Raw genomic sequence first — 20,340 nt, forward strand, 5'->3', positions numbered from 1 at the left:
TCCCCGGGAGCTGGCACAGGAGTGACACAGTGGGATGTGCTGTTCCCACAGCAAACAGGGCACGCAGCAGCCTCATTTTATCTTATATTTGCTTCCTGACGCTGTCCCCGAGCTGCTGGCCTGACCCTCCTTGCTGACAGGATGTTTTGGAGACCCAAATTCCCCTGCTGGGTACCCCCAGCTCTGGGGAGCAGCTCAGGGATGCTCCAAGGACAGGGATGCTCCAGGGATGCTCCAAGGACAGGAGGTGCATCTCTGTCCCCACAGTCCCTCCAGCAGCAGGTCCAGCTGTCCTGTCACCCAGAGGTGGCCCACAGCTGCAGGGACAGGACAGAGGGGGCTGAAGGACAAAGCAGGTGTCCTCTCCAGGCTGTCACCCTGCAGGACAGACACCCTGTGCCCCTCCACTGCCGGGCTCTGCTGCTCTCCCGGTCCCTCTGGCTGGAGAAGCTGTAGGAGGGAAGGAGGGAGATGATGCTGAGGCCAGGGCTGGCCACGTCTGCTCGGATTCCTGTGATGGGCTGTGCACCACCCACACTTCCCACAGCAGGGAAGGAAGCGAGGCTGGGCTGGACAGCGATGGAAAAACAAGCAGGGAGAGCTCCAAGCTCAGCGTTGCCGGGAGCTGTTCCCATCAGGGCACGGCTGCATGTCCCGGGAGGTGACACAGCTCATCACAGAGGTGCCCCCAGCTGTCCCCAGCTGTCCCCAGGGCACTCCCAGCTCTTTGCCAGCCCTATCTTCATTCATCTCGCTGACACCACCAGAGTGCCCAAACAGAGGGGCTGAGCCCCAGGCAGGTCTAGGAGGGGATGCCCAGGCCGTGCGCGGTGCAGGAGCGCTGCAGTGCAGGGTCCCCTCCCGGCAATAGGATTCCCATTGGGAGTGGCCCCATCCCACAGCCCGACACTGACATCTTGTGGAGCCGGGGGAGGCCCCAGAGCTGGGCTGGGAAGGGAAACCCTCAGAGATACCTGCAGGGAGCCGGAGAGGCCGCTCAGGGATGCTGTGATGGCGGAGTGTCCTTTTCCCCAGTGTGCGGCTGCGACCTGGCCCAGTCGGGTTTCTTCTTCAAGAACCAGGAGTACATCTGCACCCAGGACTACCAGCAGCTCTACGGGACCCGCTGTGACAGCTGCGGGGACTTCATCACCGGAGAGGTCATCTCTGCCCTGGGCAGGACCTACCACCCCAAGTGCTTTGTCTGCAGCACCTGCAGGTGAGTGGGAGGTGGGTGAGCCCTTTGGGGGTTGCCTGGAGCTCCCTGTGTGGGGGGAGATGAGCAGTGACCCCTCCCCACCTCTCCCTGGCCACAGGAAGCCGTTCCCCATCGGAGACAAGGTCACCTTCAGCGGGAAGGACTGTGTCTGCCAAAACTGCTCCCACACCCTGCTCAGCACCAAGCCCATCAAGATCCACGGGCCCAGCCGTGAGTTGACTGCTGTCCTGGGATGGGGACAAACAGAGGGACTGTGTGCCCCTGGAGAGGGTGGCAGGACAGGCTTTGGGGACCACTGTGCTGCCCTGCAGAGTCCTGGGTGATACAGCTTTGGGAGGAGTGTTGGGGCTGCCCTGCAGAGTATTGGGTGACACAGAACTTTGGGAGGAGGGACAGGGCAGCCCTGCAGAGCCACAGGTGACACAGAGCTTTGGGAGGAGGGACAGGGCAGCTTTGCAGAGCTACAGGTGTCACAGAGCTTTGGGAGGGGGGACAGGGCAGCCCTGCAGAGCTACAGGTGTCACAGAGCTCTGGGAGGAGTGTTGGGCCAGTCCTGCAGAGCCACAAGTGTCACACAGCTTTGGGAGGAGTGTTGGGGCAGCTCCACCCAGCTCACCACTGGTTTCGGAAACTCCCCTGGCCTGTTTGTCACCTGGGCAGGTGTCACCGCCCTGTCAGGGCTGTGTGAGCTCCTGGGGAGGTTCTGGAGCTGGGTATGCTCGGGGTCAGCTCTGTGCTGCCCTGTGCCCAGGTGGCTGCCCTGGGGATGCTCCTGGGACTGTCACAGCACCAGAGATCCTTGCTGGGTCTGCAAGCACTGAAAGGTTTTCTCTGTTCATCCCCTCACCCTGGTGAGCCTCAGGGAACTCCTAAAAGTCAGGTGGAGCAATGGACAAGCTCTTTTGGGTGGGTTTGGCCTTGCTTTTGACCCCAGGTTGGGAGGACCTTTCCTTCCTGCCAGGGCAGGGTGTCACCCATGGTCCTTGTCACCCATGGTCCTTGTCACCCATGGTCCTTGCCACCCAGTCACCATGGTGGCACTGCTGGTGGCAGGGTAGGTGCTGATGGACCCCCTGTGAGCCCCCCAAAGCTGCCCTCGATGGAGGGGATGTGCACTGAGCCAAAGGACAGGAATTCCCCCATCTTCCTCCATGGGCTCCTGGAGCTGCCCATTGCCGGGCTCAGCCTCCCTCCCGCCTTCCTCTCCCTCCCCATCGCCTTCCCGGCCCTGCGGCGGGGTTACCTGAGGACACCATGCCTTATTCATGGCAGCTGCCGGCAGACGGAGCCTGTCCCAGCCGCTGGTGTCCCTGACGGCCCCGGTGGCGCTGGCAGTGCCACCAGCAGGGTGGCAGGGGAGCTGTGCAGGCTGCGGGTGCGATCCATAGGGAAAGCATCCCTAGGAGGAGGAGGAGGATTCCAAACCTCTCCCTGCAGCCCCAGCCTGGATAACAACCCCAAACCAAGCAGGAGCTGAGTGAGGGAAGAGATCCTGGTTGTTGTGGGGGTTTTTTGTTTGTTTGTTTGTTTGTTTTTCTTTTGGTTTTTTGTTGGGTTTTTTTGTTTGTTTTGTTGGTTGGTTTTTTTTTGTTGTTGTTGGTTGGTTGATTTTGCTTTTGTTTTTTGGTTGTTTTTTTGTTTTTGTTTTTGTGTGGGTTTTTTTGTTGTTGCTGCTGTTGTTTTTTGGTGGGTTTTTGGGGGTTTTTTTGGTGTTTTTTTTTGTTTGTTTGTTTGTTTGTTTTTTGTTGTTTTTTTTTTTGGGGGGGGGTGTTTGGTTTTTTTTTTTCCTCAGGAAAATCTTCCCCCCTTTAGCCGAGCAGGCAGGGATTTCTCACAGAGCAGCCTGGGATGAGCTGGGATGTTCCCCCGTGGCAGGGAGGGGGTTAAAGAACCCCCCTCCAGGCAGACCTGGTGCCCAGGGGGAGGAGAGGACAAGGAGTCAAGGTCAGGGGTCCGAGGCCCATGTGCTTCCTGCTGGAGCCGGGGGAGGAAGGGAGGAAACAGCCCAGCGGGGCCGGACGTGGACAGCACTGCCCTTCCTCTGCCGGACACTTCCCACCCTTGGGCACCTGCCAGGGCAGCCCGGCCCTCCCTCAGCCCAGCACAGAGTCATGAACCGGGCTGGGAAAGAGCTCTGAGATCATCGAGTCCAGCCTATGACCCAACAGCTCCTCACCAGCCAAACCATGGCCCTGAGTGTCACGTCCAGGGTTGTTTTAAACACGTCCAGGGAGGTGACTCCAGCACCTCCCAGTGCCCAGTCACTCTTTCAGATAAGAAATTTTTTTCCTGGTGTCCAACTGGCCTGGCTCAGACTTGTCACCCTGAGGGGGACCCAGCTCTGTGCTGTGGCTGGGTGCCAGCAGTACCTCAGAGGTCCCAAATTTCCTAGTGGTTCCTGTGCTGGGGACAAGCAGAGGGGACAGATTTCCAGGATTAAATGATCCCCACAAGGAGCAGGGGGTTGTTAACATCCCTGGAAAAGACCCCAAGGGGGATCCAGGTCTGTGCTGTGGCTGGGTGCCTGCAGTACCTCAGATGTCCCAAATTTCCTCCTGGTTCCTGTGCTGGGGACAGGCAGAGGGGACAGATTTACAGGATGAAATTATCCCCACGAGGAACAGGGGTTTGTTAACAGCATCATCCCTGGAAAAGACTCCGAGGGGGACCCAGCTCTGTGCTGTGGCTGGGTGCCAGCAGTACCTCAGAGGTCCCAAATTTCCTAGTGGTTCCTGTGCTGGGGGACAGATAGAGGGGACAGATTTACAGGATGAAATGATCCCCATGAGGAGCAGGGGGGTGTTAACAGCATCATCCCTGGAAAAGTTTCCTCGGGGTGTGAGGGGAGTGGCAGGTCCCAGCTGTGGGTGTCCTGTGGGTGTCCCTGCTGCTCTGCCGTGTCCCCCATCCCCTCCTGTCCCCCCAGACTGTGCAGGCTGCAAGGAGGAGATCAAGCAGGGCCAGTCCCTGCTGGCCCTGGAGAAGCAGTGGCACGTCAGCTGCTTCAAGTGCCAAACGTGCGGCATCATCCTCACCGGCGAGTACATCAGCAAGTGAGTGCCACCGCCCTGCGACATCCCCGGGCTGTCCCCAGGGGCCGGGGGTGTGGCATGGGGCTGCCACTCACCCCTCCTTGTCCCTGTGTCCCCAGGGATGGCATCCCGTACTGCGAGTCCGACTACCACGCCCAGTTCGGCATCAAGTGCGAGACCTGTGACCGCTACATCAGCGGCCGCGTCCTGGAGGTGACACCCGCCTCGGGGACAGGGACATGCCCTGGGGAGGGCTGGGAAGGTGGAGCCGGGAGAGCCTCTGTCACAGCCTGACCACCTTCCCCGGAGGGTGGGAGTGGGGGGAAACAACACCAGAGCTTGGATGGTGGAGCTTGAGAAACAACCAGAGTCACAGAGGTGCTGGGATGTGTTCAGAGGTGTGGCAATATCGGCCCTGTGCTCATGCTCTGGGTGTCACCCTGAGCGCATCCCTCAGCCCGCCTGTTGCCTTGGAAACGCATCCCGCACTGCTGCCGAGCCTGCGGGAGGGGCTGCAGCACCTTTCCCCTGAGCATTGATCCCCCTGGAACCCCCCTGGGCAGGGCAGGAACCCGAGCAGGGGGAGGCTTGGCTGGGCAGCAGGAGCTGCTGTGGCAGAGGCAGGGAGGGTGCAGGGATTCCCCAGGGATTCACCAGGGATGTCACCGTGGGTGCAGGTGGGTTTGGGACATGTTTTGGGCAGTGGTGGGGCTGCACAGCTGGTAAAGGGAGTGAGGGGTGGTTTTGGGGAAGGAGAGAAAGGTCCCCTCAGGGCTGGTCCTCCCCAGCTCCTGGAAGTGAAGCATCCTCGCATGTTCTGTTCTGTCCCAATGCTGGGAAGGAATTTTTAAAAAAAGGCAGAAAATCCAGTCTGAGGGTAATCTAAAGGTTCAGGAGGCACAGAGAAGGACGCCTGGTGTGATTTTTAGACCCTGTGTGGCACAGAGAGGCTGGAATTGTGCTCTGTCCCTCCCTCTCCTCACAGCTGAGCAGGAGGGAAGGGCTCCCCCACCTCTGCCAGCCCCAGGCTGCAGGGACAGGAAAGCTGCACCCCAAAATCAGAGGTGCCACGGCTCTGCAGGAGCTGTGGGCTGGGCTGGCCGTGGCTCTGAGAGTCTCCAGCCTGCTGAGAGCTGTCTCAGGATGTCTCCAGCCTGTTTCACCCACAGCTCCCCAAGAAAGACTCACCCTCCCTGTTCTCCAGGCCTGGGAGCTCCAGGCTGCCCAAGGAACCCTCCTGAAGCTGGAACAAATTTCCAGGAGTCTCCCAGCACCCCTGCTCAGGCTGTGTGTGCCTGGGAAGGCTTTTGCTGCCTCCAGCCCTGCTGTGAGCATGAGCTCAGCACTGCAGCAGCTGCCCCAGGCCGGCTGCCCTGTGCAAGCCCCCTGGGTCAGCAAATCTGGACAGAGCAGGACAAAGCCCTGGCATCAAATCCCTGCTGCTGCTCCCCTGGGCAGTGCCAGCCCCACAAAGGGCCCCGTGTCAGGACAGAACATCCTCAGGCAGCCCTGGGTGTGAGCAGGGGGGGGTTACGTGCCTTGGGAGCAGCGGGAGAGGAGCCTGAGGGGACCTGGGATTCCCGGCATGAAATGATGGAATGGGTTGGGTTGGAAGAGACCTTAAAGGTCATCTCATTCCAACCCCTCTGCCCACCTTCCACATATATATGTGGAAGAAGATGGTGTATAGAATATACCATCTATAGAACATAGAATCCAGAATATACCTTCTATAGAATATACCATCTCTATAGAATATAGAATATAGAATATAGAATACAGAATATAGAATATAGAATATACCATGTCTATAGAATATACCATCTCTATAGAATATACCATGTCTCTAGAATATGGAATCCAGAATATACCATCTATAGATTATACCATGTCTATATAATATACCATCTATATAGACTACACCATCTATAGAATATAGAATCCAGAATATACCATCTATAGAATATACCATCTCTATAGAATACACCATCTATAGAATAAAGACTATAGAGTATAGAATATACCATCTATATAGGATATACCATCTATATAGAATATACTATCTCTATATAATACACCATCTATAGAATATAGAATCCAGAATATACCATCTATAGAATATACCATCTATATAGAATGTACCATCTATAGGATATACTATCTATATAGAATATACCATCTATAGAATATACCATCTATATAGAATATACCATCTATATAGGATATACCATCTTTATAGAATACATCATCTATAGAATATAGAATGCACCATCTATAGAATATAGAATCCAGAATATATCATCTATATAGAATACGCCATCTATAGAATAAAGAATAAAGAATATAGAATATACCATCTCTATAGAATATACCATCTCTATAGGATATACCATCTCTATAGAATATAACATCTCTATAGAATATACCATCTATAGAATATACCATCTCTGTTCAGGTACAAACAGGCGTAACATCACCAAGGCAGACAGATGCAATAAAACACTCACAAGCATTTTGGCTGGATTCATACCAACTGTCTTTTAGGCATTTAACTGAGGTACATAAATTAGACATCTGGTCTTGTTCCACAGTCAGCAGAGATCACGATAAGACAATTCAGGCTATGAGAAATAGGCAATAAAATCAGAGCTGAAATTAAATATTCAGGGTGTAGGTCAAGGCCTTGTTTTATCATAGTGATCAATGCATTTAAACACCAGAAAAAATCCAAAGGATCCTCAGGGTTGGTGTGAATGTCAACTTTCAGCAGGAAATTATGACAATGGTAGCTCTGAACACATCACATCATTCTGTCCCTGCCTGATGGGGCTTTGTCACCCATCCAGCCTTGGACACCTCCAGGGATGGAATCCTGAGCTCCTCACCCTCCCTGGGATGTGCCTGCTCCCAGCATTGAACCATCTGTGAATCCAGGGGGCTTTAATTGTCCTCACTGTCAGAGTTTGAAATGAAAAGGGCACTTTTAAATATTTTTAGGAATTAAGGAGCCTCCAGGTGCTCTCCTGGCAGCCTCCAGGCATTCCCAAGTGCTCCAAGCTGCCCAGCCAGCCTTGGATGATTAATGAGTCTTTAAGGGACCCAAGTGAAAACGAGCAGGTCCCTTCCCCTCACGGCCCCACCAGCCTTGTTCAAACTGGGATAATAACAGAATGAAAGGTTTGTGCATGGTTTGGAGGAGTTCTGAGATACGGGATTACTTTTGGATAAGGAGTGTGATGAAATGAAAGTTGGGAATGGGATGGAGCATTCCTGGGGGAGCAGCCAGGCCCCCTCCACATGGAATGGTTTGGGTTGGCACAGGGCTGTCCCCTCCCTGCACTGTAAGGAAAGGAAGAGGGGTCCAAACTCTCCAAACTCATCCTCCTGCCTGTCCTAAAACCTTCTACTCATTCTTGGCATAACCTGGAGGGAGTGACTGCCACCTGCACCCCAAGGACACCGAATTCCAGGTTGATTTTAATGGGCAGCCCACGGGCAGGTTCTCATTTATCCTCACAGCAAATTTCCCTGCTGGTCCTCCTGTTTTCAACCCCCTCTATCATAACCTTCTTCTTTATAAGCAGAAACCTCATCTTCCCTCTGCCACCTTCAATTATTCTCCCTCTCCTCTTGGTTTATTATGGGAGCAAAAAAGTTCTTTCGGGTTGAGTTTAACAGCCCAGATTCCTCCTGCCCTGAGCTGGCTCCCAGCTCCCAGCCCATAATTGAAATGCTAACAGACACTTGGAGGGGGAGCGAACTCCCAATTTCAGCTGTTAACCCTGTCAGAAGAGCTGCAGGAGCAGCCCAGCTTCAGTCTCCAGCACTGAAATTGGAGCAGAGAAAGAGGAAAGTTCCTTTAGGGAGAGGAATTGGCAGTGACAGACAGAGAGGTCTGTGTGGTCCTTCTTCCCCGCTGTGACATCTGGGGCCAAATTTGCTGTTTCTCTTCAAATCCGTGCAGAAAGAGCTGGTGCAGAGCCTGGCTGCAGAGGGTCTCGGCCATTCCCAGAGTGTCACTCTGTGGGGACAGTGTCCCTGGAGGTTTGGGATCTCTGCTTGGTGTTGAACATTCCCAGGAGAGCAGAAGGTTCCTGCTCTGACTCGCAGCAGGGATGAAGAGCTCTCTGGTTTTCTCCATGGGAACGGGAGGTCTCCAGGGACACCTTGTCACTGTCTGCAGCAGTGAAGGGTGGCAGGGTGACACAGGGACAGGGACAGGGACAGGGACAGGGACAGGGACAGGGACAGCGACAGGTCCCCTGTCCTGCCTTGCTCAGGGCCTGCTCTGTGCTCGCCCTTGCAGGCAGGAGGGAAGCACTACCACCCCACCTGTGCCAGATGTGTGCGCTGCCACCAGATGTTCACGGAGGGAGAGGAGATGTACCTGACAGGTAGGGCACGGCTGGGGGGAGTTTGGGGCTGGGGTTCGTATGGCTTTTGGGAGGGTCCGCGTGCAGCAATTCCAGAGATGCCCCTCTGCACAAATCATTGCTCTCCACAGAACCTTCCCTACCACTGAGCTGGGAACTTCGTGTCTCCCTGCAGCAGTTCCAGAGATCCCCCTCTCCCCTCCTCTGGGTGCACAAATCATTGCTCTCCACAAAACCCTCCCTGCCACCGAGATGGGAACTTTTTGTCCCCCTGCACACCTGGGCAAAGCCCAATCTCTGCCCACTCCAGCCCAGAGGATGGAGGTGTTGTGATGCCCCAAGCTCAGTGGCACCCCAGTTTAACCACAGGAACTTTTTGGGGCACCCCAAATCCACCTGAATTTTCTGTCCCAGCTGAGGTTTGGCCCCTGTGCTCTGAGTTGTTCCATTCCTTATCTCACACACAGAGTCCCCACTGCCCTGCACGTTCCCATGGCACTACTGGGGGTGACAGGGACATGGCAGGGGGACCTGGCTGACCCCTGGCAGGGGAGGTGACCGTGTGTGGGGCTCCAACACTGTCCCTTTGCTGCCCTGCAGGCTCTGAAGTGTGGCACCCCATCTGCAAGCAGGCAGCCAGAGCAGAGAAGAAGCTGAAGGTAGGCAGCAGGGTGAGGGGCACCTCGAGAGGTGGAATGTCCTAGTTCATTGTCCTCGAGTCCCTGCTGGAACTGAACTGTTTTGGCAGTGCCCAAACCTGGAGTGGCTTCCTGAGCCTGCCCAGAGGATGGATGGGGTGGCTGAGGCTGTGAAAGGGAAATTCAGCCCCCAAAACAAGGATTTCCTTGCTCAGGGGTCCCTCTTTGCCAGGCTCTCACCTGCCCTCCCCCTTTGTGCCTCCACAGCACAGAAGGACGTCGGAAACCTCCATCTCCCCCCCTGGCTCCAGCATTGGCTCCCCAAACCGTGTCATCTGCGTAAGTGCAGCCCTGCCCCTGGCCCAGGGCCCTGGGGATGGGAACAGCAGCTTCCAGTGGGCCAAACCCAGAATTTGGGGGCAGCACGGCCACTTCCCCTTGCCCCAGCAGCCACCAGGGCCGTGGCACAGCTCAGGAGCACTCAGAGGGGCACAGCCCTGCCCTCCCAGCTCCTCTGCCCTCCCACTGCTGCCTCTCAGGCCTCTCCTCTCAGCTGTCCCTGCTGCTGGGGTGACAGTGGGCTCTGTCTGCCCCATGCTGGCTCCACACTGTGCTCTCCAACCTCCCTTCCCTTCTCTCCTCCTCTTCCTTTCCTCCTCTCTGTCTCTGCCTCTCCCTCTCCCTAGGCTAAAGTGGATAATGAGATCCTTAATTACAAAGACCTGGCAGCTCTTCCCAAGATTAAAGCCATCTATGAAGTGCAGCGTCCTGACCTCATTTCCTACGAGCCCTATCACAGATACACGTCGGATGAGACGCTGGAGAGATATAGCTATGGGGAGGTACTGAGTGTCCCCAAATCCCCCTGCTGGGACATGCAGGAACAGGCCCCAGCACCGGGGAGAGCCGTGTGGGGGTTGTTAATGCCACTGGGAATAGTGCAGGGAGGCAGGAGTGGGGCAGGAGCTCTCTCTCCCAGAGGCTTGAGGAGGGTCTGTGATGGAGGTAAAGTGTTGCTGCTGTAGAGTCAGAAAGATCCTCAGGATGTGTGCAGGGGCAGAGAGCTCTGTGTGAGAGAAGGGATGGGCAGGGAATTCACCCCTCACAGCCCTGAGCCTGTACCTGGCAGGCAATCCTGCAGCCCAGCCAGCACAGCACCTCTGGGGCACCTCTGGAGCACCTCTGGAGCACCTCTGGAGCAGGGCTGCCCTGTTGGGTGCTGGCCCTGCAGGCAGGGAAGGGCTGGGGCAGGGCATTTCTGCAGGGCTGTGATGGGGGATGCTCAGGCACAGGGCTGTGAGGGGATGCTCAGGCACAGGGCTGTGAAGGGGGGATGTTCAGGCACAGGTCTGTGATGGGGGGATGCTCAGGCACAGGACTGATGGGGGGATGCTCAGGCACAGGGCTGTGATGGGAGGATGCTCAGGCACAAGGCTGTGATGGGGGATGCTCAGGCACAGGGCTGTGAGGGGGGGATGTTCAGGCACAGGGCTGTGATGGGGGATGCTCAGGCACAGGGATGTGATGGGGGGATGCTCAGGCACAGGGATGTGATGGGGGATGCTCAGGCACAAGGCTGTGATGGGAGGATGCTCAGGCACAGGGCTGTGAGGAGGGGATGCTCAGGCACAGGACTGATGGGGGATGCTCAGGCACAGGGATGTGATGGGGGGATGCTCAGGCACAGGACTGTGAGGAGGGGATGCTCAGGCACAGGGCTGTGATGGGGGATGCTCAGGCACAGGGCTGTGATGGGAGGATGCTCAGGCACAGAACTGTGAGAAGGGGATGCTCAGGCACAGGACTGTCCTGCCTGCCCAGCTGGGACCCCTGCCTGACTTCAGGGAGCCCATGGAAGGAGAAGAGGGTGTGAGCAGTTCGCACAGCTGGGGCACCTGAAGTGGGGCTGGAAGAGGATTTTGGCCCATCCCAAGGTTTTGTGACAATCCTGGTGTCCTGCAGGCAGCGTGGCCATGGCCCTCTGTGCCTCCCCCTCTCCACAGAGGTGGCAGCTGCTGGTTCCTCCTGCCAGTTCCTCTCCTGGCCAGGAGCTCCCTGCCCAGTGTCCTGCCCCAGTTCAGCTCCCCATATCCCACCAGTCCCCCTCACTGCCTGGGGACAACGAGCTGCTGTGGGAGCCCAGTCTGTCACTGCTCCTCTTAACCGTGTCCTGTCTCTCTGTCTCTCTCTCTCTTTTTTTCCTCCTCACTTTGCCTCCTGCTGCCTCCAGTCCCTGGGAACCCTCTCCCCATACTCACAGGTAATGCCCCTGTGGGCTCTGGGGTCTGTCACCTGCTGCTGCCACACCGTGTCCCTGTGCCCAGGGGCTCTGCTGGTCCTCCCCTGGGCTGTTGGCTGTCCCAGGGTGTGGGGACATGGGGGGAATGTGGTGTCCTTTAGGCCCCAAAGGGAGCAGGATGGCCCCAGGGTGCAGCTTCTGCCCCGTGGAGGGAAACACCAGTAACTGGGAACAAATTCAAGGGGAGGGGACAATCTCCAGGCACAAAACCTCTGCCTGCTCCCTAACCCTGGGCTTTGGCAGGGGGGAGGCAGGGCAGGCTGGGGACCCCTCCAGCCTCAGAGGACACAGCCCTGTGTCACATCCCCAGCATCTCCCAGGCTGCCCCAGGCAGAGGACACCTCCTGCCAGCTCTAACCCGACACCTTCCCCATCCCCAGGACATCTACGAGAGCTTTGACACGCGGCAGAGAAGAGCCTCCAGCCCCGGCTACATCGACTCCCCCACCTACAGCCGCCAGGGCATGTCCCCCACCATCCCCAGGTCCCCCCACCATTTCTACCGCTCAGGTGAGCATTTGACTGCAAGTCCAGGCTGAGCTCACAGCGCCCAGTGGAGAGAGGATCACAAAAACACAAAAAAAATCCGGGATTTCCATGGTGTCTCACCTGGAGGCTTGGGGTGGCCTACTTTGGGGCAGTGCCCAGCTCTGCCCATCCTCTGCTTCTCCAAACTTTCTCCAGCACCAAGGAGAGAGCGAGGGGAATTTGTGGCTCAGGCATGAAGTGAGGATGGTGGAGGATGGGGTGGGAGGCAGATGTTCTCCAGCTGTGCTGAAGACCCCTGAGATGCATCTGTGGCTCTGGGAGGGCCGTGCAGGAGAGAGCCGGGGAGCGCCTTGCACACTCGCATGGCACGCACATGGAGCATGGCAGGGCAGGGCGGGGTGTGTCCTGTCCTCCGGAGCTACCAGGACACTCTGAGCCCACCGAGAGCCCCTCTGCACCACCCAAGGGCTCCTCACCGTCTGCAGCACGCTCGGCTTTCCTGTCGAGGTTTCCTCCGCATCCTTTTCTCCTCCTGAGATGCGGGAAATCTCCCTCCGCTCCATCACCGTCACCGGCCCTGCTGTTCTAACACCGCTGCACTTAACACTCATTTTTTTTCTGCCTCTCGTTCTCTCTCTCTCGGTCACTCACTCGGCTGCTTCTGCTCGGCCCCCGCGCAGGCACCGAGAGCGGGCGCAGCTCCCCCTACTATAGCCAGTTAGATGTGAGGTCCTCCACTCCAACCTCATACCAAGCGCCCAAGCATTTCCACATCCCAGGTAGGCTGGGGGGCGTCCCCGCTGCCGGGGGGGAGCGCTGTGTCTGTGGCATGCCCGCATGTCCCCGCAGTGTCGCATGCCTGGAGCCGGCTGGGAGCAGCACCGAGCCCTGCTATTGAGGCCATCCATAAACAGGACCTACGGCTTGAGCCTTTTCTCCTTTTCCCCCACCCCAGTCACTGCTCAGAGGTCTTAGAGCCGCTTGATCCTTGCAACATCCTTCTTCTTCCTCTCCCCTGCCCTCCCTCCACTCCCCCCAACACAAAGATGAGTGAGCGCCTGTCCCTTTCCCTGCCTTGTCCCCGAGGGTCACCATCCGGACCGTGTGTGCCAGAGGTGTCTCCACACCCACCCGCTACAGATGATGATTTTATACTCCCCCTAGGGCCCGCCGCTCCCTCCCCCCAGACTCTTCTGGGCTTGGCAGATGCCTGTTCCCCTTCTGCAGGGATTGCAGGGGGTCACCAGGTAAGGGCCACCCACTCCCCTCTCCCGCTCCTGGCCACGCAGAGCCCGCGGGGACGGGGATAGAGCGGGCAGGAAAGGGAAGAGAGGGTTGGGAAGTAGGAAGAGCTGCCCATCATCCCCCAGCAGGGTCAGAACCAGGACTTGTTGCCATCTCTCTATGCCCCAAAAAGCGTGGCATCCTCGTCGATACCCTAAGGACACCCAGAGGCTCCCGCAGCTCCTCTCCCATCCCTGCCCTGCCCATCCCATCCCTGCCCTGCCCATCCCATCCCATCCCTGCCCTGCCCATCCCATCCCATCCCATCCCATCCCATCCCATCCCATCCCACCCCATCCCATCCCATCCCATCCCATCCCATCCCATCCCATCCCATCCCACCCCACCCCATCCCATCCCATCCCATCCCATCCCTGCCCATCCCATCCCATCCCATCCCATCCCATCCCATCCCATCCCATCCCTGCCCTGCCCATCCCATCCCATCCCATCCACTCCCAGCCCTCCCGCTGCCGCTCGGTGGTTTATGGATGGCCCCCTCCCCTCTCTCCAGCGCCAGGCTCCAGCTCGCTTTCCCCTCCCGACTCGCTCTTTTCTCTCTCTCTCTCTCTCTCTCTCTCTGTGCTGCGGAAAGAGGCTTTTGTTGGCTGATGTTGGCTGGCCCCAGGTAGCTCGCAGGGAGGTTTTTCAGGCGCTGGCACCGCCCAGAGCTCCCCGCGGGTGCCTGGCTGGCGGGGCTGTGCCCGCTGCATGCTGTCGCTGGGCTCTCATTGTCGCATGTCCTTGGGGACAGCCCGGAGCGTGTGTCCCTGTGCTCAGAGCCCTCCTGGGGCACTCGGTGTGATGGAGATGTGGCCTGGGGGTGGGTGGTTCCTGCAGGACCCTCAGCACGGCCACACTGATCTTCTTTCCCTCTTCTTTCTTGTCTTTCCCTCTTCTTTCTTCCCTTTTTCTCTCTCTTCTCCCACCAGCTGCTGGTGAGAGCAACATCTACAGAAAGCCGCCCATCTACAAGCGCCACGGTAGGGGCTGGCTGCTGTGTCCCTGTGTCACCCCAGGGAGGGGACTGGGTGGGAGATGGGGCTGGCATCAAGGTTTGGGAGCTGGGCTTTGCTGGGATGCTTCTGCTCCAGGTCTGGGCAGCAGAGAGGGTTCAGTGAGGGACAGGAGTGACTTTGGATCACATCCCTGTGGTGAGGGATGGAGCAAAGGCCGGCAGTGACACCAGGGATACTGAGGGAGGGGGAGCAGGGCCTTGCTGGGGTGGCAGAGGGGATAAGGGAGTCAGGACAGCTTCAGAAAAGGGATGAAAAAAGCAAATTTCAGTTTCACATGCAGCCCTGGAGAAAAATCCCACCCTGTGCTGAGTGGCTGCTCCAGGGTGGGACATGAAACAGAGGGATATCAGCAGGGGAGGAAGCCAGGCCTGGGGGGTTTGCAGGCTGGGGAGGGTGTCTGGTGGCTCTCAGTGTTTGGTGGCTCTGTGTTTGGTGGCTCCCAGTGTTTGGTGGCTCTCAGCGGGTCTGGCTTGCACTGTCCCCGCTTGTTCCTGCTCCCGGAGGAGGGACAGCAGCTCCCCCAGAGCAGTAACCTCAGTGTCTCCTCTCTCTCCCCGGCCTCTCCCCGCCCTCCTGCCCAATTCCCACCGCCCGCTGCTGGCTGTTCCTGCTGCTGTAAGTACCTGCCGTGTCCCCTGTGCCTGCCGGAGGTGCTGGGATGGCTCTGCCACCTCCTGCTGTCCCCTGTGCCTCTCCCGGCCTCTGGTGCAGCAGAACTGTCCCCTGGGCTCTGTCCCCAGCCTGAGCACTCTGTGTGTCCCTGCCATGAGGACCAAACCTCTGCTCCCCCCCTGCTGTCACCTTGTCCTGGCAGAACCCCGAGAGCCCTGTCCCTGCTGGGTCTGAGCCTTCCCCTGTCCCCTGTCCCAGCTGCTGGGGACAGGGACAGCACAGGGAGCTCGGTGCCACTGGAGTGAGCACAGTGCAGGGGCAGCACTTGTGGGCTCTCAGCCATTGGGGTCCCTTCCCAGCCACATCAGTGACATCCCCTGCTTGTCACTGTCCCCACCCTCATCCTCCGCACCTTTGAGGAGCAGCTGGAGAACTGATTATTCCCAGCTCTGCTCTGCTGTCCCAGACACAAATCCCTGGCAGTCACCGGGGAGGGGATTTGCCTTCCTTTGGGGGGGGGATCTCTGCAGATCCTCACCTCGGCTGTTTTTGCAGACAACCCCTGTGCAGCCACGAAAAGCAAAACCAGCGAGGACATCGCTCAGTCATCCAAGTACAGCCCTGCCTACTCCCCAGACCCCTACTACCACTCCGAGTCGGAATACTGGTCCTTCCAAGGCTCACCCAAAGGTAACAAATCCCCTTTTGAGGCCGGCAGAAAGGGAAACACGTTCCTGCCTCCAAATTTTCTGGGAGGAAACGCCACTTTGAGTTGGGTCTGGGCACACAAAAGTGGGGCTGGGCTGAGCTACCTGCCCAGGTGACCCCAAAACCCAAGGAGTGTCTGGGAGGTGAATGTCCCCATGCAACTGGGGACTGCCTGTCCCCATTTTTGTCCCCATCTGAGCCCTCACTGTGTCCCTGCAGCTCCCCGGGCCCGGAGGTTCTCGTCAGGGGGTGAGGAGGATGGCTACGACCGGGGCATGCACAAGGTGAGTGCCAGCCCCAAACTGTCCCCAGCCAGCTCTGGGGAGAAGGTTCAGCCCAGCTCTGCCACCAGAGAAGGTGCCACCACCATCCCTGCCACCCTGGGCCATCTGTCCCCTCCTGGCCACCCCCAGGGTGGGCTCTGAAGGAGGGGCAGAGCAGCCCCCAGCCCAGCTCATCCTCAGGAGATGCCAAAGCCATGCCAGGGGAGCACCAGAGACGGCTGGGCAGGGAAAGGAGGAGTGTGAGGTGGTTTTTCCCCCCTCTGCCAGATCCAGAGTGGCATCGGGAGGCTGATCCTGAGGGAGGAGATGAAAGCTCGGTCCAACTCGTACGCAGACCCCTGGACCCCCCCTCGCAGCTCAGCCAGCAGCAGAGAGGCCCTGCACACCGCGGGCTACGAGGGCTCCCTCAACGGCTGTAAGGCTGTCCTTGTCCCTCTGTCCCTCCCCGCACAGCCCTGGCCCCAGGGGAGGAGTCTGGGGGGTGGGGAGGGGGGAATGGGGTGAGGAAAGGGCTGAGGAGAGGGGCTGGGTATGGAGCTGAGCTCCATCCATCCATTCCCCTGTTCCCTGGCTGGGCATGGAGCTGAGCTCCATCCATCCATCCATCCATCCATCCATCCATCCATCCATCCATCCATCCACTCCCTGTGCCCCAGCTGGACACAGGGATAGTCCCTCCATCCACTCCCTGTGCCCCAGCCCCATGGGGACAGTCCCTCCATCCACTCCCTGTGCCCCAGCCCCATGGGGACAGTCCCTCCATCCACTCCCTGTGCCCCAGCCCCATGGGGACAGTCCCTCCATCCACTCCCTGTGCCCCAGCTGGACATGGGGACAGTCCCTCCATCCACTCCCTGTGCCCAGCTGGACATGGGGACAGTCCCTCCATCCATCCATTCCCTGTGATGTCTGGGCATTGCCCAGTGGTGTCTGGGCATCCTGGAAGTGCCTCATGGAGTGGCTGAAGGATCCCTTGGGGTTCTGGCAGCACAGCCACACTGGGGTTGCTGTGACCTGCTTTGGGACCTTCCTGGCACCCCAGGGCTGCCTCAGAGCACCCAGCCCTGCCTTTGGGGCCACAGGGGGACTGTGGCAGAGCCTGGCAGCACAAATGGCCCTGCACATTCCATGCTGTCCTTTCTCATGGCACATCAGCCCTCACAGAGCTCTTTGGGGACACTCAGGGATCCCCCAGCCCTGTGGGGAGCCCCAGGGAGGATCTGTGGGGCTGAGAATGGGCAGCTCTGCATGGCCTGGGGCGCTGGGCCCCCCCTGACAGCCGGCTCTGCTCTCCTTGCAGCTCCCAGAACACATTACCTGGCCGACAGCGGTGAGTGCCCCTCCTGAGCCCTTCCCCGAGCTCTGGGAGCTGGAGGAGGCGCTGGGACCAGGGAGGGGAGGAGGGAAGCAAGGAATGAGCCCTTGAAAGCCCGGGTTAGGACAGAGCTGAAACAGGGCAGAGAGGAAGAGTCGGGGTAACGGGGAGAGGAGGATGTGCTGCTCGGAACAGTGAGGTGGAAGGGCTGCCACAGGAAAGGGATTTTTTGGGGAGAGCCAGGCTGGAAATGAGCTGGAGCTGGAAGGAGGCAGAGCACAGGGGCAGAGGGTGGCCCGGTGGGGGCTGTCCTGGGCTGAGAGGTTCATTCCTGTTTGTTCCCTGATGCCCCTTGGTGGATTCTTTGCAGATCCCCTCATTTCTAAGTCAGCCTCCCTTCCTGCCTACAGGAGGAACGGGCTGCACAGGGTGAGTGTCTCCTGCTGCTGCCGGGCATTCCCTGTTCTCCCGGGCATTCCCTGTTCTCCCAGACATTTCTTATTTCCCCAGGCATTCCTTATTCTCCCAGACATTCCCAGTTCCTTCAGGCATTCCCAGTCCTCCCAGGCATTCCCTGTTTCCCCCAGGCATTCCCAGTTCTCCCAGGCACTCCCTGTTCCCCCAGGCATTCCCTGTTCCTTCAGACATTCCCAGTTCTCCCAAGCATTCCCTATTCTCCCAATCATTCCTTATTCCCCCAGGCATTCCCTGTTCCTTCAGGCATTCCTTATTCTCCCAGACATTCTCAGTTCCTTCAGGCATTCCCAGTCCTCCCAGGCATTCCCAGTCCTCCCAGGCATTCCTTATTCTCCCAGGCATCCCTTATTCCCTCAGGCATTCCCAGTTCTCCCAGGCTCCTCCAAGCCCCCAGTGCTCCCTTTCCATGACTGGGATGTCCCGTTTCCCCCTTCTCTCCATCCCTGCTGTCCCTGCTGCCCTGTGCCAACCCAAAATGACCTTTATTGGTGTCCCAAGTGCCCTGTCCAGGCAGTGAAACTCCCACAGGGCAATTTCCCGAGGGATGCTGGTGTTGCCTTCCAGCAGAGGAGCTTTGCTTTGTCTCCTGGGATATGGGGGGGGATCAGGAGTTCTGCTCCTGCCTCTGGACTTGTCCCTTCCCCTCGGGGCCGGGTGGGGACCTCGGTGTGGTGCCCTGGGGACAAGGGAGGTGGCACTGGGAGTGTGTGACTCCCCTCTGTCTCCATCCCTCCCGCAGCCTCCCAGCGCGGAGCTTTTCCACTACGACAGCACCAACGCCGTCAACTGGGGGATGAGAGGTGAGGGGGGCTCGGGGACTGGTGACAGGGGGGCTGGACAATGGGGGGGACACGGGCGGGGTCCTTGGGGACAGCAGAGGGCTCCAGTGTGACTCACGTCCCTCTTCTTTCTCTCCCCACAGAGTACAAGGTAAGAGCCTTTCTGCAAGGAGCGGCCACCGGGCAGAGGTGGGAGTGCCAGGGATGTGTCCCCTGTGTCCCCAGACTCTCCAGAGTGAAGCTGGAGTGTCCTCTGCCTTTGCTCCCCTCCATCCTGACTCTCCCAGCCCCATGCCGGGACTGCAGAGGTGGGAGTGCCAGGGATGTGTCCCCTGTGTCCCCAGGCTCTCCAGAGGGAAGCTGTGCCCTCTGCTTTGTTTCCCTCCATCCTGGCTCTGCCAGCCCCATGCCAGGATTGTGGGGCTCAGAGCTGAGTCCCTCCCCTGCTGCCAGGTCCCAAATCTTCACCTGATTGTCCCTCTGGGTGAGGACCAGAGCAGGGGGGGTTGGTGCTGCTGGTTTCCTGCTCGTCCCTGGGTCACTGCTGGTTCTGCAGAGTGAGCAGGTTATTCCAGAGCCACCAGGGAGATTCGGGGTGGATCAGAGTCACCCTGAGAGCAATTCCCACTTCTCCTTGTCCCATCCAAGCCCTGGGGTCAGCTGTGCCTCCCAAACCCAGTTAAACACAGCCTTGCCCTCATTCCCAATGTGCCCCAAGTGTCTGGTGGCTGCCCCGTGCTGTCCCTGTCCCCTGTGCAGATTTATCCCTACGAGCTGCTGCTGGTGAAGACCAGGGGGAGGAACCAGCTGCCCAAAGATGTGGACAGGACTCGGTTAGAGGTGAGAAAGAGCCTTTTTCACTGGGGACAATCAGAGGGGTGGCCCTCGCAGTGTGTGGGGCTTGTGAGGAGCATCTCCAGAGGGGCACAGGAGTGTCAGGGCACTGTCACAGTGCTCCTGCTGCCCCCTGTCACTGTTGGACACAGAAAGGTGAAGGATTTCAAATATTTCAGAAGGCAAAGAGCATAGAAAAAAAGAGTTTTATTGTCTAAATTCTTACTACCTTTTATAAGGTGTTCCCATACAGATTTAACATGGTTGGTGAATAGGAATATTTTTTTAATCCTATTGGTTAAACCAGAGAAACAGCAAAACATCACCTTGAGAAAGATTGTTCTGAGAAAGGAGAGTCGTTTGCAAAGATTGTTTTGAGAAGAAATTTTCTTGAGATTTTTTTTCCTTGGGAAAAAGTTATCAGCTGCTAGCAGGCTAAAAACCTCTCAGACCCAGAAATATCAGGGCAGGAGGCAGGGGCAGGAGAGAGGCAGGTCCTCCCCTTTTCCCAAGGGATCAGTGCTGGGGCTCGTGTCACCATTGTGCCACCATCGTGTCACCCATTGTCCCAGCGGGCAGGGGGTGCTCTCAGACCCCCCTGGGACATGCCCAGCCCTGGCCCAGCCTCCCATTTGTCCCCAGAGGCACCTGTCCCAGGAGGAATTCTACCAGATCTTCGGGATGACCATGGCCGAGTTCGACCGCCTGGCGCTGTGGAAGAGGAACGAGCTGAAGAAGCAGGCCCGGCTGTTTTAAATGCAGTGCACTATAAATATATACATACCTATAAATATATACATAGAGAGATCTCTATATGGCAGCTCTGTATGATTCTCGGGGCTGTAACGGGGCACAGGGGCCCTCTCTGCACCCCTGAGAGTGAATTGGAGTCTTGCACATCGTTTGTTCTTTGTGTTTCCTTTTCCAAGCTGGTTTCTGTGTGGGTCCCTGGGTTCTCCCCAGACTGGGTGTCTGTCA

The 20,340-nt window shown here is 57.9% G+C and overlaps 1 protein-coding gene across 5 annotated transcripts in view; it reads left to right on the forward strand.

Moving 5' to 3' along the window:
* Positions 1 to 20,246, forward strand: part of ABLIM3 (actin binding LIM protein family member 3) — a 54,394-nt gene extending 34,148 nt beyond the window's left edge. The window contains exons 3-21 of one of the 5 annotated variants that reach the window (XM_083871784.1): positions 1,036 to 1,219; positions 1,317 to 1,429; positions 4,146 to 4,272; positions 4,371 to 4,464; positions 8,558 to 8,645; positions 9,225 to 9,283; positions 9,530 to 9,601; positions 11,942 to 12,071; positions 12,731 to 12,829; positions 14,267 to 14,317; positions 15,521 to 15,655; positions 15,893 to 15,957; positions 16,225 to 16,372; positions 17,258 to 17,287; positions 17,643 to 17,701; positions 18,489 to 18,549; positions 18,672 to 18,679; positions 19,288 to 19,368; positions 20,005 to 20,246. In XM_083871784.1, coding sequence (XP_083727910.1) covers positions 1,036 to 1,219; positions 1,317 to 1,429; positions 4,146 to 4,272; positions 4,371 to 4,464; positions 8,558 to 8,645; positions 9,225 to 9,283; positions 9,530 to 9,601; positions 11,942 to 12,071; positions 12,731 to 12,829; positions 14,267 to 14,317; positions 15,521 to 15,655; positions 15,893 to 15,957; positions 16,225 to 16,372; positions 17,258 to 17,287; positions 17,643 to 17,701; positions 18,489 to 18,549; positions 18,672 to 18,679; positions 19,288 to 19,368; positions 20,005 to 20,118 — 1,718 coding nt within the window. In that variant the 3' untranslated portion in view covers positions 20,119 to 20,246. Of the gene's footprint in view, positions 1 to 1,035; positions 1,220 to 1,316; positions 1,430 to 4,145; positions 4,273 to 4,370; positions 4,465 to 8,557; positions 8,646 to 9,224; positions 9,284 to 9,529; positions 9,602 to 11,941; positions 12,072 to 12,730; positions 12,830 to 14,266; positions 14,318 to 15,520; positions 15,656 to 15,892; positions 15,958 to 16,224; positions 16,373 to 17,257; positions 17,288 to 17,642; positions 17,702 to 18,488; positions 18,550 to 18,671; positions 19,247 to 19,287; positions 19,369 to 20,004 lie in introns of those variants that run through there. The other 4 variants (XM_083871780.1, XM_083871781.1, XM_083871782.1 and 1 more) reach the window with 4 other exon arrangements.
* The last annotated feature ends 94 nt before the right edge of the window (positions 20,247 to 20,340 follow it).

This window comes from Zosterops lateralis (assembly GCF_965231275.1).
Source record: "Zosterops lateralis genome assembly, chromosome: 14".
Lineage (NCBI taxonomy): Eukaryota > Metazoa > Chordata > Aves > Passeriformes > Zosteropidae > Zosterops > Zosterops lateralis.